The sequence below is a fragment of the Brachyistius frenatus genome, unplaced genomic scaffold, assembly GCF_029030835.1.
Source record: "Brachyistius frenatus isolate BFR_SWC_R1_liver_20210118 unplaced genomic scaffold, ASM2903083v1 Contig_81, whole genome shotgun sequence".
Lineage (NCBI taxonomy): Eukaryota > Metazoa > Chordata > Actinopteri > Embiotocidae > Brachyistius > Brachyistius frenatus.
Genome location: NW_027210680.1, coordinates 1,587,936 through 1,606,356, shown reverse-complemented (window position 1 = coordinate 1,606,356; position 18,421 = coordinate 1,587,936). Strand labels below are relative to the sequence as shown.

Sequence of the window (18,421 nt, the reverse complement as noted above, 5' to 3'; positions counted from 1 at the left end):
TCTTTTGAGGCAGCAGTTCCCTCATAATCTCACTCATACTTGTCTGTTCACTCATTTATGTATTCATTCAATCAAAGCTACTGTAACAGCACTATTTGGTGGGGTTTTTTTTAGCAGTTTTTTTTTCCAGTATCAAACGCATAAACTGTGCAGATCCTGTGCTGTGGCATATGAGTCTGAACCAGACATACCTCTCTTAATAAAGAGAATCTGGATGGAATTCATTGGATGATGAAAAGCAACCCTTAACTTTTAAGTTGTGTCAATTTGCCACCAAAGTCTTGCTGTAAAAATATTATTTCCGATGGAAACATCTCCAGTATGAAAAGCAGCAAGGAATGCTTAAATGTTAATACAACATTTTCCACTAAATATTTTAAAGATTTCACGTTCAATATTTACATAATTACAATGGATGAAATAAGTATGCAGTAATTTATGTGAAATGTGTTGCTGGTTATGACGAACCCTCTAAGTAAGAAGAGGGATTCAAATCTTCAGTTCCACTCGGCACTGTTTTAACTCAATATATCAATCATATCATGATTGAGAAATGGGACTAGATATTGTCTTGGATATTAAATACCGTAATGGTATTATTATTATTTTTTTTTTAATGATTTTAGAGGCTGCATTACAATAAAGCTGTTGTATTATTTGTTTTTTTCCCCCTTTTTGTATCAACATTACTGATCATTATTTTTTATTATTATTATTATTATTTATTAAAAATCTCAGTGAAAATATTTTGAAAAAGCACCAAGAGTCAAGCCTACAATACTGTTGCAATATCAATATCGAGGTATTTGGTCCAAAATAGTGTGATATTTAAATCGATACACACCGCTCAGCCCTGGCGTAAATGCTCTCAACAGTGAGCCCCCAGTTTAATTTCAAAATGGCCCTCGCAACTGCATCTCACTCCCCTGCTCTATTTCCCCACATCTTCTGTCTCTCTCCACGGCTCCTGTCTAATAAACACTAAATACTAAAACAAAAATCTTAAAAAAACAAAACAGAGCTCAATAATTCACTCAGAAGTCGGTAAAGACCAAATCAAAAGGCTTGGAAATATTGAATTTACAGTCATCAGGAGCCATCCAAGAGCGAATATAACACAGGATTTAACTGTGTGTATTGGGATAAACGCTGTAGGCAAAAATTGACTCAGGAAAAAGCTGTACCAAAACTTTTGTTTACAAGTGTAAGATCAGTGGGGACTTTGCCTTTCGACTTTATTTTCCTCTCTCACAGATTTTTGTATACAATAAAGTTATTTCAGACTCTTGCTCAAAACCTGTATTCCTATTCATGTTGCTTGCGACAATGGAATCCACTATACAGCTTTGTCTCGTCATTGAATATTCAAATTATTATCCCTTATACCAGACTAATGCTCACACATACAAAAATAAGAACTAAAACTTAATGAGAGTTTCATAGTACTCACAAGTAATTCTATATCCTGGTTCCACTGTAAAATCTTACTAAAGTCATGAAAATAAAACCAAACTTTTGTCAGTTTCCTGTCACTACTGGAAAAAGCACTGCCCACAAACACAGACCCTTGTTTCTCCACACAAACCAGCCGGTCAACAACAACTTCCAGTCAGCAGGTTCTCCGCCACAGTGTTGCTGTCTGAGGCCTGTAATCTTGTGCTGGCCTTTCCTTTAATCCCTGTAATCTTTCTGTGCTTGCAGCGTCAGACAACAGGTCCGATGGATACAGCAAGAGCAACAAACACGCACCTAGACAGAAACAAACTCCCATCCTCACACGCTGGGTTCGCACACACTATAAAAAAGGAAGTTGAAATAGAAAGAGACCAGCAGCAGGAGCGCAGAGCGAGGGAAGATGCTCATGAGAAGAGACCAGACAGAAAGCAGAAGGACAAGAGGATGAGTTAGAAACAAGTCAATGATGCACAGAGAGACAAAAAAGCTGAAGAGAGAAGAAGAAAAAAAGGACATAGGAGCGAGTGAAAGGGAAAAATTAGGACAGAGTGTGTGTGTGTGTGTGTGTGTGTGTGTGTGTGTGTGTGTGTGTGTGTGTGTGTGTGTGTGTGTGTGTGTGTGTGTGTGTGTGTGTGTGTGTGTGAGAGAGAAACGGGGAGATGGAGGCAGGAGATAGAGAGCGAGAGGATGACACAGGAGGTGAAAAATGTAGAGACACAGGAGGTGAGGAAAATCTCTCAAGAAGACAAGCAGCTTTTTGGCAGAGGGAGCTCGTGAATTAGAGGGTGTAAATCAGAAGCTCCGAGCACAGTGAAGACACAAATGGGGGGAAAAGAGAGAGATGAGAAGAGGAAACGAGGAAGAAAAACTGAATAGACAAACGTGACACAAAAACAAACCCTGAAGTATCCATCAAAAACCTTTTTAACACATTTTCACCTCTCTTACGGAGAGAAAAGCACGAGGCTGACTTGTGTGCATCAACAACAACGTAAAAGACAAATGTTTGGAAGTTTAAAGAATAAAGAAAGCTGAGGTAGAAGCACAAAGACAGAGCGATTAAAAAAAAGATAAATATCAAGAGAATAGTGTGAGGATTGAGAAAACAAGAGAGAGAAAGCCATTTAAATATAAGAAGGTGTTTCAACCTTTCCAAAACTCACAGTCTCACCCCACCACTGTCCAGCCTGCAGCCAGACATTCAGGCTGGAAGCCCTCCAAAGAATATTGAGATAAGAAATAAGTGCTTGTGAGGGTGTATGCATATATGCATTAATGTAGGAATTCTTATGTAAAGCTTCTGGAGAGGAATTTAAGGAGAGAAGGCAGAAATATTTAACTCTTCCAGCACAGGAATGTGAAGAACCTAAAACTCGTAGTCTGTTTTGTGACTTGTGGGTTGATTAAAAGCCGATGCAAACCACGGAAATGCAAGACAGTGTGTCACATCATTTCTTAGTACTGACCTGAGAGTCTTTTGTGTGACCTGGAGGGAGTCTTCGTCCCATTCTGGTGCTTCTTCTCCAGCGGTGATAATGACGACGACGCCGGCAGAGCAACGGACCGCGAAGGCGACAGGGTGGATTTCCGATCCAGCGGGGAGGGAGACGGTGTCGACGGCGTCCGTCTGTCCAGCGGGGAGCGCGCCGGGCTGGGCCGCCTGTCCAGAGAGGATGGAGGCGTAGTGGAGCGCGGTGCAGGCGGCCCGCTGGTGCTGCGACCGTTCGTGAGCTTTTCGCTGGAGCATTGGGCGGCCGGGAGGGTGAGGGACGAGGATTTGAGTGGGGAAGGGGAGGTAGAGGAAGAGGTGAGGCGCACATGCGACGCCGAGTCCCCCCGGTTGAGGCAGGGCATCTTCTCCAGGCTTACGACTGGAAGTGACACGCTGCGGAAAAGCAGGGAGAGTAAAAGATGCCGTTAAAACATTGTGCAAAAATGGAGCATCAAAAGCAGCGTGCAGGATTTTATCGTACTCTGACAGCTTTCAAAATGGTCTGGTGATGATCTAACACTGTAATCATATTAAATAGAAAAGGTATGCGACCCACCATGTCTTGTTCCGTGCCCCCTTTGGCGGATACACAGCAAGTGGTGCCTTGCTGAAGCGGGAGTGAGGATAATCTTTCGGGACCCTGAATGCCAGCGTTTCCCCAGAACTGGGAGCCACAGCGGGGGCCACTGCAGGTGCTTTGGGTTTCATGGGAACCAAGGGGCTCCGGGAGGGGACCGGGGAGCTGTGGCGCTTCTCTAAAACAGGTCAAGACAAAAACAGAGAAAGGAGACTTAAATGCGTACGATCAAACAGACTGCATGACAAACACACAAAATCACAACCATCAACATCATGCACTGCTAGTAGGGTGTTTTTGGTTCTGGGTACTTCTTTTGATCCAATTTGAAATTAATGAATACATGAGTCTCGTACTGAATGTCGTGTAGTGTGCTATCTAGACCAACTTGGTTGTTTTTTTTTGTATCCCCTGCTCTGGTGCCAGATGGCTGTGTTGTAACACAGGAGAGAGCAAATCTGTGCCACCTCTCCACAAAAAGAACCAAGTATTTACAAATCAATTTAATGTACTTTTCTCTAATTAGCAACACGCCTCGCACCATCTGAAGTGTTTTTGTGCGATAAGCTCCACCAAACTGTTACTATGCGAAGTTTGAACAAGAGCCAACAATTAGAAATAATGTTTGACCCAGATCTGATCAGAATACACAAGTGAAGAAGATGCTGAGACACAGAAGGAGACGCCGAGGGTAGAGGAAGAAAAATGTTTTAAAAAAAAAGAAAATCACAAGGCGGGTGGAGGAGGAGAGGAGCTCACACTTACGGTTTTTACTATGCATGTCTTTGTGGGAGCAGGGTGGGTGGGAGGGCGGGGGTGGGGTGTGGTCCAGGACTGTCTCTCTCTGTGTGTCTGTCTCACAGGGAAACTATACCCCAGCTCCCTGAGTGAAAACAAGAGGGGTGAAACACATCCTAAACACTGGGAAGTGAAGTAGGGGAGGAAAAACCACACCGAACATGCACAGTAGAACTGTTTTTATGGATAGCTGATGACTATGCAGACTGTATAGAGTATACAAATTAGGTTTAAAGTCGCATTCTGTTCATGCTTCAAAAAAGCTCTCAGGCTCGTCTGTTCTGCAAGCTGCCCCTGTGGTAAATAACCAACCACATTTAGCTGACAGATAAGCTAGTGAAAGACAGCTGTTAATTTTGGATGAGATTGGCCCTATGATTAACTGAATTTCCTGTCGGTTGTTAAAAACCAAAAACTGCAGAGAGCAGCAAAATGATGTAATACACCTGAAGAGAGGAGCTCTGGTGTAATTTATAAACTACTAAATTTGTTTTTTTCGATGAAATACTTATTTTTGCACGGGCGGGCTTTAGTTTGTCGTTCTCATTCACACTGAAAAACGATCCCCAACATTGTTGCACATGAAAATACATGTGAACATTCATTGGCAAGCAAATCTACACACGTAGACATCTGCACATATGTGCAAATAGACTCCTGTGCGGCGATCACGGATTGAAAAGTGTCCACAAACATGTCATCTCAGTCTCTGCGCACATGACCGACAGCGTGACCCCTGCAAGCTGAGGTCAAGCTAAAAACAACTCCCCTAAAACACCCACACTCACCTTCTCACACACTCTCTCACGTACAGGCAGGCTTACACTAACCCGAAGCCTTTGAGGCAGACACGGGGCTCGACACCACTCTCTCGCGTCCGCACAGTAAATATGGAGCTACGAATCGAGCAGCCAATTCGTGTAGCACAAAGAGTTGGTCTGTGGATTTTGTTCCCTTCAGATTAGAGCAGCTGTCTGCTTCATTCCTTGTCTTCTGCCTTTATGCAAAGCTAAGCGAACCACCTCTTAGCTGTAGCTTCATATCTACTTTGCAGACGGCAGTGACGTCACAAGTGAGGAACACGCAGCAGCGTATGAGTGTATAGAACCTGGATGTGTGTCACAATCCTATACAACCCGTTACTAACAGCCTTGAGCCGAAACACTGATCGACCATGTGTGTGTGTGTGTGTGTGTGTGTGTGTGTGTGTGTGTGTGTGTGTGTGTAACAGTGTGCTGCAGGTAACTGGGAGAGAGTGTCTACAATGTGTCCACATGAGTCTGTGTGTGGAAATTAACAAATAGATGTGTATGCAGATCAGGTGTGTGTGCAGGTATGATAGCATGTGAAGACCTCATGTATTGCATGTGTATGTGTGTTTATGTCACAGATATAAACAATATGCACAGCTGTATGTATGCACAACAAAGTGTGCAGTTTATACATACACTGTATGTGTATGATTACTTTGTGCAAATTATGCTCTCACAGTGGCTGTGTGTGTGTGTGTGTGTGTGTGTGTGTGTGTGTGTGTGTGTGTGTGTGTGTGTGTGTGTGTGTGTGTGTGTGTGTGTGTGTGTGTGTGTGTGTGTGTGTGTGTGTGGGGCAGGTGTGTAAATAAAACAGATATCCAGGGAGGCAGCTGTATTCAGAGTAGCGGGATCAAAGTCCAGAGTCACATTCAAAGGTATGCAGCGACGACAGTCCAAATTTCACATGAAATCACACATTATTTTAGAGTTTTCCACATTAGACACACGGCATTTTAGTCAAGTCTAATGTACTGTTCGATGAAGTTGAAGTATAGAAATAGACAGTACCTGTACCAGGGTTATTCTTCAATTTCTGCACTTTTCTTAGCCAGAAATTAGGTAAATAATAAATCTGAGGAATATGATATCAGATAGCTTGTGGTTATTTGGCCAAGCCACATACACCCGCTGCCTTGAGGTCCCAACTCGGCCTGTTATTCTCCAAGTTTCATGGCACACTTGGCTTTCTTTGTTTTATTTGGATTCTTCTTCATTTTTATTTTATAAAATGGAAAATATCATTTTTGGAGAATGTTCCAAGATGAAAAATGCACAAAAAAAAAAAAAAAAAAAAAAAAAAGAAGCTATTTACTAATTATTATGGTTTTATCACAGAAAAATTAAAACATTATAATTACAAACAAAAAAAACAACATAATTCTTGGCAGCACATTAGGACATAATGAATGATGAACAACTTTTTTCCTTCCTCAGACATATTGTGTTTTGTAAAAGAGATCAACCAGGGAAATAAGGAGGCAGTCGGGAGCGAACCGTACTGATTTACAATACATGGACCAATGCCCGGGGAAGGTCACCAAGCCACTCGACCACAAGGGCGCCTCCCTACTACACTCTTCTGCCTGCCTGCCTGCCTGACCGCCCGCCCGCCTGCCTGTTGTTATGGCAATGCTAGGAGCCCAGCTGGCTGCTGATTGGCTTCTGACTCATCCTGTGGGTGGAGCCAAAGGATGATGAAGAAGCATCGCTCTCAGAGCTCAGCTGGGTTTGTTTACATTGACAGAGGAGCGGAAGAGAGAGAGAGAGAGAGCGAGATTGACATGAGAAAATATATCTTGTCAGTCAGTGTTGGGCAACTAGATTATTGTACTGGATAAAGAGTATATAAAAAGCATTGGCATTCCGGTAGCATGCATAATGGAAATCTCTATACCAAAACTACTCTATTGAAGTGGTTCACAGGGGTCCCTTAAGGACAGATTAAATTTTATTTTATTGGGTTTTTTTTACTGGACATATTCAATCATGTTTTGTCAAACAAAAATCCGACATTTACATAAACTTTATAAACTTCAATATTATGTCACAGTCATAGGCAGTAAGCAATAAATTATACGAAAAAGATAACAAAAATACGGAATGAAAAATATGCAGTCATGTCTTATTCATCTTAGAGTTGTAGGTTGTGATAGTTAATGTATGCAAGTCTTCCAGGAAAAACAGCAGCAAAAAACAGGGACTGCACCGTGATGAAGAAATGAGTCAAAGAAATGCTGGTTCTGATCTCAACCTATAACCCTGAGGTAACTGAACAAGCTAGTGCCGAGAAGAACTAAAAGTCCGACTGTAAGCATGGTGCGGTACCTTGAAACACGTCACTGTGGAGAGCTGCTGAATTAAAGCTAAATTAATGCTAGATTATCTTGTAGAAGTATTGAACAGAAATAAGAACTTTGTGGCTTATGGGAGAGTACTATTCATGTTAAAACATGCATTTTCAGTTAATGTAAAGTAAAGACTCTTTACTTATTTTATGTTTGTATGGGATTTTATGTGGATCCACATGAACCGGGTCCCTCTTGTTCTCGGTCATTAGCCCACTAAGGGAGCTTTTGGCTATGACCTGTTTATGTTTCTTCTTCTGTATCAATATAAAAAGTCCCGACATGAAGTAAAAACTATTTTGATGCCATGAAATTTGCAAATCAAAACAAATTTAAAGTAAAGAAACGACCTGGGATGTACAGTACAAGCTGGCATATTAATTGGCCCACACTTCGGCTAATGGTTTGCATACAGCCAAGCCACAACAACAATAACACAGCAGTAGGGTGAGCATCGCCCCCGCTAAACGAAACTAGAAACTAGAACAGAAGTTCTGTGGTGAAGGGTAAAACTTTCCAATGAACAACTTACATCACAGACACACACACACTTTTACAACAACGACAACAAACTCGAATACAGAAGCACTGAGCAGCCCAAACACTTGTTAAGTTTGGAGTGAAATGAAACTGGAAGGAATAAACTGAATGCTTTTGATCTGCCTCAGACTTCAATTAATCCACCACCACAGAGAGACGTTGAAAGGCGAGTAAAGAGAGACAGACGCTCCCACCAACAACAGCAACGACATGACCCCGTCATCGTTCTCTCGACTTGCTCACTCGCAGCTAGGCCACAAGCAGGACGGCGGCAAGCACAGACAGATAGAAGACGAGAACTGGAAGGAATACACTGAACAATCTGAACATAGTGGGGAGGCCTGATTTATTTAAGCACACTGCTTCAAAAGCATAACTTACACACACATGTGTGACTCCTGCATTCTACGGTTTCTGATGGTGTTCAGGTGCCCAGAAGTGCACAAGAAAAAAAACACTGTTTGAAAAAGCTAACACAAATTTCAAGTTCCATTTATTTTTAAAGATTTCTGGAAGGAAATCAAACTTCCTCGTTGGTAGAAATGTCACTTTAATATACTGATCTGGTCTTAATAAGCTTCGCAGTTCACTCGGAAGCATTAAAACTATTTATTTGCACATTTCTTCCTTACAAGCTCACTGGAGCGAGTCTGGTACGAACATTGCCAGCATGGGGGATTTAGTTGATATCCCACTGGGCCACTTATGCTAAGAATATACATGCTTGCCTTACTCTAAGGAGATTTAAATAAACAAATCCACTAAATGGAGCAAGTCTCTGATGTATAAAATATGGTATATCTTAACCTGTTACAACAGAATTCAGTCCAGGTTCAGGCATTAAGTTGTGATCACTCTCTTCTTCAAACGCAGCACAAATGACGGCGAACTGGGCATGTAGAACGAGGAACCACTGACCCCCCCTCCCGCAGGCAGCCTACCCCCATTCGCCTCCTCCTGTGTGGATATGGATGTGTGTGCAAGCAGGCGTGCATTTCTATACGTGTAGAGCCTCGGTGCTGTTTTGATGCACAGGTCAAACATGAAAGCTAAAGCAAGACTACAGCGCTGAATACAAACTGCTACTCAGGGTCACAACGCTTAAAGCAGAATCCCCCAGAAGGTAACAACTTGTGAAGATACCACAGTGATATGATGGGAAACAGCAACAATGGGAAGAAATGCACGAAGCATCGTAAGAATATCTTGACAGGGTGAGTTCCTAGAGGCAATCCACTCAGCAGAGGTCAGGAGAAGCATTTTTCATGTCATGACGCATAGCTGTTAGCAAGGCATCAAATCTAAGAATGCAGGAAATGAATCAAATGAAGTAACAGAACAGTGTGACATCTAGACCAATGTAATATAATTAGATGATTATAAACCTAAAAGTATGTGATGAAATCTATGGTAAATGTTTAAAACACTTTTCAAGTTCTCAGCATGAGACTTGGCCTGCTGGTCCACTACTGTGCCTAATTGTTATCATCTCCTGGCCCGAGGGTCAGTCTGTTTTATGGGGAGCTCTCAGGAGACTCCCACTCCTGGCCGTGTGTGTGTGTGTGTGTGTGTGTGTGTGTGTGTGTGTGTGTGTGTGTGTGTGTGTGTGTGTGTGTGTGTGTGTGTGTGTGTGTGTGTGTGTGTGTGTGTGCAGGAGTGTGTTTCAGACCTGTTGTCACCCAACTGTGTGCGTGTCAGCAAGCAGAAACTCTGCCAACAAGAGGAGGAGTGGGGGCCTGCAGGGGGCATGAGCAGGGACAAAACAACAGCGGCTGCCAGGAGTCTATGAGTGAGTGTGTGTGTGTGTGTGTGTGTGTGTGTGTGTGTGTGTGTGTGTGTGTGTGTGTGTGTGTGTGTGTGTGTGTGTGTCTCACAATACCAGACCTCTTTCTGCTGAGAAACAGAAAGTGAGAATGGGTGTGTGCATGCAACTCCACTGGCCTCTCTCCTCACGGGGAGGAGTGTGTGTGTGTGTGTGTGTGTGTGTGTGTGTGTGTGTGTGTGTGTGTGTGTGTGTGTGTGTGTGTGTGTGTGTGTGTGTGTGTGTGTGTGTGTGGGCGCACACGCGCGCGCATTCATTAAGTGTGACCATGCGTCTCCCCCAGCTCACACAGGCAGCTCGGGCTGGTGCACGAGCCGCCAACAGAAGGAAGCGGCAGCTCGCAGGCAGATGCGAGCTGCCGCTCAGTGGAGCCAAAATCAAAAACAAACAAGAGGTAGATGGACAGGTTTATAGGACCAATGAGAGCTGGGGTTCAACAGTGCTGCCGTTCCAACAACAAATACTCTTAAAGAAAAATCCATACAGCCTACTTTACACAGACTTCCTGTGCAGAAATATCCATTTGCACATTTTAATACAGATTTTAGCACTTTTTTGGACATTTGAATGTATGAGTCGACAACTGAGAGTGGCTAAACAACATGCCAGCAAAATCACTGAGACTGCTAGATGACGATAGACAGTCACCATAGCAACCACAGTTAGGAATTCGAAAATGCTGGTACGGCAATATGTGCAAGAAACATATGCAGATTAGCAGTGAACGTATACAGTATTTCACACGTGTATAAAAGCGTTGCATTCGACTACTGCCCTTAACATACGAATGTTAATATCCATTCATGAGATGACACATCAGTTTGTCAAATATTCCCCTGATCTTCCCAGAAAAGCATTATTTGAAGAGCAGAGATGTTGATAAACAGCTTTGTTCATGTACTTATTTGTTACATGAAAATGCATGTGCACAATGCAACATCTATAAATTATTTAGTGTTTATCAGCTTTCATCAGCCTGCTGGGTGTTAGAGGGCATAACTGTGCGTCGCGTTTTTGGTGAGGAAAACTTGCAGGGAGGTTATGTTTTAAAATGCTCAACAAAGAAGAATACAAATCACTACATTGATCGAAATGTGTGTGTGTGTGTGTGTGTGTGTGTGTGTGTGTGTGTGTGTGTGTGTGTGTGTGTGTGTGTGTGTGTGTGTGTGTGTGTGTGTGTGTGTGTGTGTGCGCGTGTCTTACCGTAGTGTGTGAGGATGCCCTGAGGAGTGACCACCTTACTGCAGACATGGCAGACAACAAGACAAAAATCCTCCAGTGCTGGAAACTGGCTGGAGACGAGTATCTCTGAAAGAGAGACAGTAAAGAGTGGAGGCCAGACTTTATGTGACGACAAGTGAGGGCTGAGGAAACATTGTTTCATGTAACGGACAGAATGATCATAAATAAAGACAAATACTGCACATTTTGGCAACATTGTGATGTGGACTCACATTCCCAAATGCTCAGCTGCTCCATGTAAACTCAGCAAGTTGCACAACAAGCATTTTGCAAAGTAAAACAACTTTCCTTATATCAGTAGAATATACTGTATGATAAATATATTAAATATGGATACATATCTTATTACTGGAAGCAGCTTATATTGCCAGGCACATTGATCCACTTTAGATGAGCAACCTTGGGTGGTTCACTTAATTTCCCGAGGTTAATTCTTCCCTTCCTCAGCACATTCACATCCTTTAAAAACAGTTCAAGTTCATTGACTTAAACAGATTTAACCAATAATCCCAAGTCTCTCTCGGATGTAAGATTCAAGTGATCGGCTGATTATCTGATAAATAGTTTGGTTCTTAAAGTGTTAGCTAAAAGTAAAAAGTGTCAATCCCAATTTCCTAATACCCAAAAGAAAAAGCAGCAAATCCTCATATTTTAGAAGCTGGAACTTTTTTTTAAATGACTTTAATGGTCATTTATAAAAAACAAAAAACAGCCGACTTATTTTTATAATGAATCAACTGACAATCAATCAATTATTTCCACTATAAAACATGATATTGTTTTTGCATTTACCGTAAACAATAAATGGCAGATTTAGTGACAGGGTGTTCAATATAATCAAAAAGCTGTAGATCTGTACCAGGCGCCAAAGGATTCTCACCGGATGCTATTAACGCATGCCACCATTATTATTACTGGTATAACCAACAATTTACCACAAGATCAAAGCGGGTTGCTGTGTTCTCATCAAACGGACAGCGAGACAGAAGCGGCTGACAGACAATCCGCCGAAACACACACACCAGCTAGAATGCGCCTGGAGTTGCAAGAGAAACGCCACCCACTCAAACAAACCTGAAGATTAAGTGAAATATTGAGGAAAACAAATATGTCCATTGGAAAACAGCTATTATCTCTTTTGGCTAAGCTTTGGGAACCTAATCTTCCTGAATCTAAACAAGCTCTGCTGACAGAAATCGCAGCATTTATTAACACAGGGCTTAAACCAGACTCACTGAGGGGAGCTGGGCTGCGTATGGATGTGTGGGTTTGTGTAATGCAACGGGGGGGAATAAAAAAAATAAAAATGTATGACAGTGCATGTCGTCATCATGACCTTGCGATGCTGACAGGTTTTGTCAAAGAGACAGCCGGTCATGTTTGGTGTCCATCAGAGTGTGTGTGTGTGTGTGTGTGTGTGTGTGTGTGTGTGTGTGTGTGTGTGTGTGTGTGTGTGTGTGTGTGTGTGTGTGTGTGTGTGTGTGTGTGTGTGTGTGTGTGTGTGTGTGTGTGTAACTATAGAGGAAGAAGAAAAGGATCTGCTCGGTCACTCAAGGACAAAGTGAACCATATTACAAACTATACAATGTGTGTGTGTGTGTGTGTGTGTGTGTGTGTGTGTGTGTGTGTGTGTGTGTGTGTGTGTGTGTGTGTGTGTGTGTGTGTGTGTGTGTGTGTGTGTGTGTGTGTGTGTGTGTGTGTGTGGGAGATGCTGAACATGACACTCAAGAGTGTGCGACTGATAGCGCCTGTGTGTGTTTGTCTAAAAGGTCAGACCTGGTTTCATTACGCATACATGAAGTCTTCAAGGATACACACACACACCGTCATGATTACTTTGAGGAATATTTCACGACTTAACAGATATGTTAATAAGGTTTGAAGGTTACTGGAATGTAAATACTTGCGTGTGATGAAGTAGAATGAAAGCTATGGTATTGTAGTATCAATGAAAACCGTCAAATGAAGCTGATATTACCATAAATTAAAAGCCAGATTAATTAAATCTGATGAATAGTGCAACATTAAAGACCTTCATATCTGCAGTAAGTTCACCGAGAAGACGAGAATATGTTGCTCACATCTAGCAATGTTCCTGGATTGAAGCCGCAATTCAACCTCTGATTCTAAGGTTTGCGGAGCGAAAAACGTTTTTCCCTCACTAGCAAATAAAACTGTAGTGTTTGTTTGACTCAACAGAAGGTGCCCTGGTAAGAGCTACAGTATAATGACACAGACCAAATGGAAATGTGTGGTTGAATGAGGAAAACAACTTTTAAATATTCTGATTGGTGTCAACAGGTTGTTAAGTGGTACGAATTATTAGCTTTGTAATGTCAGCAGCTAAACAGACAGACTGGAAACAGCCAAATGGTCTCTTCAAAAAAAGTTGATCAGCATCACCGCGGTTTGGGTCTCTCCTCTGACATTTTTTGAGGGGAAATTAGCACATCATTACCAAGATACTGCCAAAAACATTTAAATTGTTGTTTGTTTGTTTTTTTCACAAAAAGCAAATTCCAAAGTATAAAGCAACATAAAAGACATTTAGCAAGAGTATTGAAAAAAAAAACACTAAAAGCAACAAAGCAATTTCCGCTGGGTCTGCCAAGTCAAATGCAAACTAGGTGCGTATTTCTCCTGCCTGAATTGTGTGTGTGTGTGTGTGTGTGTGTGTGTGTGTGTGTGTGTGTGTGTGTGTGTGTGTGTCTGTGTCTGTGTGTGTGTGTGTGCGTGTGCGTGTGCGTCTGTGTGTTTCAAGCCAGCTGCCAGAGTCTGCCAAATGACTGACAGGCCAGAAAATGAACTACAAAAACAATCAGTCACTGGTGAATAAGCATGTTTGGAGCTACTAAAACGATCCATCACCGGACACTGATTCTATTTAGAGAAAGGAAATCAGCTTCTCACTGGTGAATTGGTGTTTGGAGAGCGCCTTAAAACAACTTGTTAACAAAAAGGTAAAGCAGGAAAGCAGTGGCTATTTCTCTCGAGGTCGTGTTGACTAACACCACAGTAATAACGCAACTGTAACAAAGACACAGGATGATGTTTCGTTGAGGAAATCACCTCCAGTCAATAAAGTGAGGGGTAATCTCTCAACTATCCCCTTTCAATAACACTACACTATTACAGTTCCAAAGGAGCGAGAAAGAAAGCCTCAACTTAACTTGTTTTTTTTTAACAGGCACACCAGATAATTATTGATAATTATCTATAATTATTATTGATAATTATAACACGTCTGGTCAACAAGCTGACGGGCAGAATCCAGTGTACACACACATCTTTACCTTTCAAAAATAGGTCGCAGTTGCAAATCTTGGTTGAACTTGGTTCTGCTGCCCGAGTTATTTATTAAAAAGAAAGAAAAAAGAAAAAGAGAGTCAGACTTTCGATTGGCGCCAACAGAACAAGACACAACATCACAAGGAGTGTAACAAACATGCAGTGGAACGGTGGCACAGTCTTCATTTAGAAATGTTTTAGAGCTATTCCTCCAACATTACTGCCAGCCGAGTACAAAAACTCACTACTGTATAAAGTTACAGGGTTTTTCTTCAAATGTTTTTAAGGTCAGAAAAGTCTGATCATCAGCCAGTGATTTTGGCTTCATGTAAAATGTTGAAAAAGTCAAATCCTGCCAAAGAAACTATTACATGAAGCCATTTATGAACAAAAGAACATAGGAATGGTTTTTACTAATAAATCACAAAAACTATAGTTAAAATGTAACGACCATAATAAGTCTGAATGTCTATTGTACGTATTGTTTCCTATGCAAGGTCAAGCTCAACCCACTCAAACATCTATTCAGAGAGCAACCAATTTTTGATCCCCTAATTAGTTTTTCTTACATGCTGTCCTTGTTTCAGAGGAAGATGAGATGTGCTTTTTAGTGCTGAATTAATACATAATTTGTCTCAAAAAGAACCTGCAGGTTAGTTTCTTCATTAATTGAGTAATTATTTGATATGAAAGATGTCGCACATCACAATTATTCGCAGTGACAATTTCCTTAAGCCAGAGGTGGTATCTTCAAATTGCTTTTTATCTTCAACCCATCGCCAAGAACACTAAGATATCCAGCTTACTATCGCACAAGGTTAAGAGCAAATGTTTAGCAGTTTTGTTTGAAAAATGGCTCAAATCAAAAATATTTTCCAATTAACTTTTGACTAATCGTTGCAGCGCGTCAGGCTTGCGATGTAGACTTTACACTGTTTTACCTGTTTGCATTTTAAGTCAGGCACATTTGAATGAGGATGTGAATCTGAAATCGACATGCAATCGAACATGCAAGAACTTCATGCATATATCATTGTGTTTAAGTGTTCTGCGGTTGTCAGGAAAAAAAAAAAAAACTAACCTCTGCTCAGAACATTTCAATACAAAACAACAACCGCACTCCATTTACTTGTTGATTAAGTCGGAGTCTACTAGATAACGCAGACTTTCCAAACCCTCAACTGAAAGGTTTCAGACATCAGAGGAAACGGCACACATACTGCAAAGAGTATTGGTCCATAATCTGCAGTCTTCTATGTGCCTTTGCTGCACTTCAGTGCATCTTAAACAGTTGTTTAATAATATTGAGTGCACTCAAAGAATACCAAAATAACTCAATTATCACACAACGCTTCGCTATTATAAGGTGATGGTTTTAGGCGAATCCAAACGCTACTAAAGAGAATAATAAACATACAAATAGCGACATTACAACGCATCCTATTTCTGGTGGGATGACGACGGCGGCTGCCAGTCTAGTCAGACTAAAAGTTGCTGCCGGTTGTCATCATCTCCACTGTGTGTATGCGTGAGTGGGAAAGAGATACCAATCACAACCTGCACTGCACATCAATTACTGCCAAACCGGCCTCAACACCTTCAAATATGTGTGTGTGTGTGTGTGTGTGTGTGCGTGTGCAAATGAAGTGTCAAATGAGTGAACATGTAATATAAGAATCAACAATGAATCATCTTCTGCTTTTTTTTTTTTTACAATTTACAAATAAAGTGTTAAAGAAATGTTTCCGTGTGTCTGCATATCAGTTTCAGCAGGCTTTCAGTGTCATGTTGCCAACAGATCAGCAAATCAGGAAACGCAGCTCCAATCTGGCCCTGAGCGAGGCAGATGAGGCATGTGAGTGTGTGTGTGTGTGGGGGTTTTTTGGTATTTGACCAGTGACAGTGAGAAGAGATTCCCCAGCTCTCTGTGTGCGTCAATGTGTTCCTACGAGGGCTGCAGCACGCTCAAACTTTCAGGGATGACTCAAGTGTGCTTGTGCGCGGCGTGTTCTCCTGTGGGTATTTTTTTTTAACGTGGTGAGGTGTGGAGGAACTCCTCTGGCTCATTCCTGCAGGCGGGGGCGGGGGTGGTGGCGGAGGGAGAGCGGGGGGTGGGGGGGTGGAAAGGGGGGCATAAAGAGGGAGGCGGGAGGGGGGGCAGCTACTCACCGCTCCGGTGCACCCCCACAACCTCCCTCCATACGCACAAGAGCCCAAATGCAACACAGCCGAGCCCATTTAGATCAGATTGTGAGTCACTGGCTGAAATCCTCTAACTTACACTATGGATCATGCACACAAATATACCAAAACACACTCCAATTCCAGCACTTATAGTCGACCGCTGCTGATCATTTTGGTTTTAAATCGACATTTTAGAATGAGTGTGGACGTAGGCCGCAATTAACTACGGTTTGTTTTGGATTACAGGTAATATAGAAAAACAGATTTGACAGCTGTACACATTCATTTCCAAAAGTACAATCGCTTTGGCAAAATGTAAACAGTATGTATACTGTTTAACACTTTAACTGACACGTCTGACCCCCAAACAATCAAAAACCAGATTGGAAATTGTCTGATTTTCTATCACGGAAGAAAGGTTTCATATAGGTGTCTGATATTGGACGACCAAAGAACAGTGTAGGGAATTAATTGGCAATTATCAATATAATCAGTTAGCAATTCTTGCCATTATTCAAATATTTATCTTTCTATATAGCTTCGTAAATGTGAAGATTTGATTTTTTTTTATTTTTTTTTTGTCATATATGAAAAAGGAACATCTCCTTTAGGATAATTGATGAGATATAGCAATCATCTCCCTGGACTCCTATTAGAGATACAGATGATATTAGTACATCATCTGTATTGGCTGATGATTAAAATAAATAGAAAATTAAAAAAATGGTTTCAGCTCTTAATACTGTTATACACATCTATAAAAAAACAGACACATTGCAAGTCATATTTTTTCCCTTTAAAGTAGATGTTTTAATTCTGAACTCAAGTACGTCTAACGAAATATGCAGCTTATACAGCAGCAAGCAGCCAAGACCCATAAATAAATGTGATTTCTATATGAAAAACAAAAGCATGTGTAACAAAACAATAACAAACCGCGACAAGAGTAAAAAAAAAAAGCACCGATAACTTCCTCACCTTCTTTGCTGAGCTTCACGGCTTCACCGGGGCAGTAAAGCTCTTTGTCGGTGTTATCCAAGGACGAGTCTGCGTCGAGAATTAAAAACAACAACAACAACAAAAAAACAAAGCAAGACACTTACAAACACGCAGTGGGACGTTCACAACAAACTTTGGGGAGGGGGGTGAGAGGGGTGAGGGGGGGGGACATGCGTGGAGCCCCTGCTGCATTCAAGGCTCTGGCTATCCGGGTTAGCGTTAGCTCGCTAGCGCCTGAACGGGCTTCCTTAAACGCAGCGCAGCTGTCAAAGCTAACAAACTTACAGCTGGTCGGTTCACCGTATCACGACCGCACGCGCCAACGGGGACAAACTCCGCGACGGTCGGTTCCGCTCGCCCGCACGTGCGCGCGACTGTCAAAAAAAAAAAAAAAAAAAAAAAAAAAAAAAAGCCACCTATGAATATTACATTTCGTAGTAATGTTTTTTTGTGTGTGTTGTTGTTGTTGTTGTTTTTTTGACAGTTACTTTGCTGCGCTCTTGACAGACTCTGCACGGTGGAAGGAGCTTTTTTTTTTTTTTTTTTTTTTTTTTTTTTTTTTTTTTATAACTCAACTCAATCACAGACAGTTTTGGACCCACGCACTTCCCGACAGTTTGTCCGCAAAATCAACAAACGCTACCGACGTGCAAACTTACTGTCAACAAAACGTAATTTAGCCGCACTGACAAAGGAGGACCAAGGCTCGCCGAGGAAGGTATCCGGACTTGGTATTTGGCGATCCGGTGTCGCCATTGCTCTCCCTTCTTGTTGCTTTGCCGAGAGCCGTTTTTTCCTCTCTCCCCCCTTTCGCACGCAGCAAGGCGAAAAAAAAAAACAAAAAAAACAAAAACCGAAAGAACGAGA

General features: G+C 41.8%; 1 protein-coding gene and 1 long non-coding RNA gene across 4 annotated transcripts in view; one reads left to right on the top strand and one right to left on the bottom strand.

The window, feature by feature from the left end:
* The window catches only part of atxn7l1 (ataxin 7-like 1), a 28,604-nt gene extending 10,233 nt beyond the window's left edge, over positions 1–18,371 (bottom strand). The window contains exons 1-5 of one of the 2 annotated variants that reach the window (XM_069709236.1): positions 18,214–18,371; positions 17,534–17,602; positions 11,045–11,149; positions 3,504–3,702; positions 2,922–3,340 (exon numbers count right to left, since the gene is read on the bottom strand). In XM_069709236.1, coding sequence (XP_069565337.1) covers positions 2,922–3,340; positions 3,504–3,702; positions 11,045–11,149; positions 17,534–17,602; positions 18,214–18,310 — 889 coding nt within the window. In that variant the 5' untranslated portion in view covers positions 18,311–18,371. Of the gene's footprint in view, positions 1–2,921; positions 3,341–3,503; positions 3,703–4,289; positions 4,408–5,152; positions 5,187–11,044; positions 11,150–17,533; positions 17,603–18,213 lie in introns of those variants that run through there. The other variant, XM_069709237.1, reaches the window with a different exon arrangement.
* The window catches only part of LOC138627121 (uncharacterized), a 137,456-nt gene that overhangs the window by 106,660 nt on the left and 12,375 nt on the right, over positions 1–18,421 (top strand). The gene's annotated exons all lie outside the window — the stretch shown is intronic.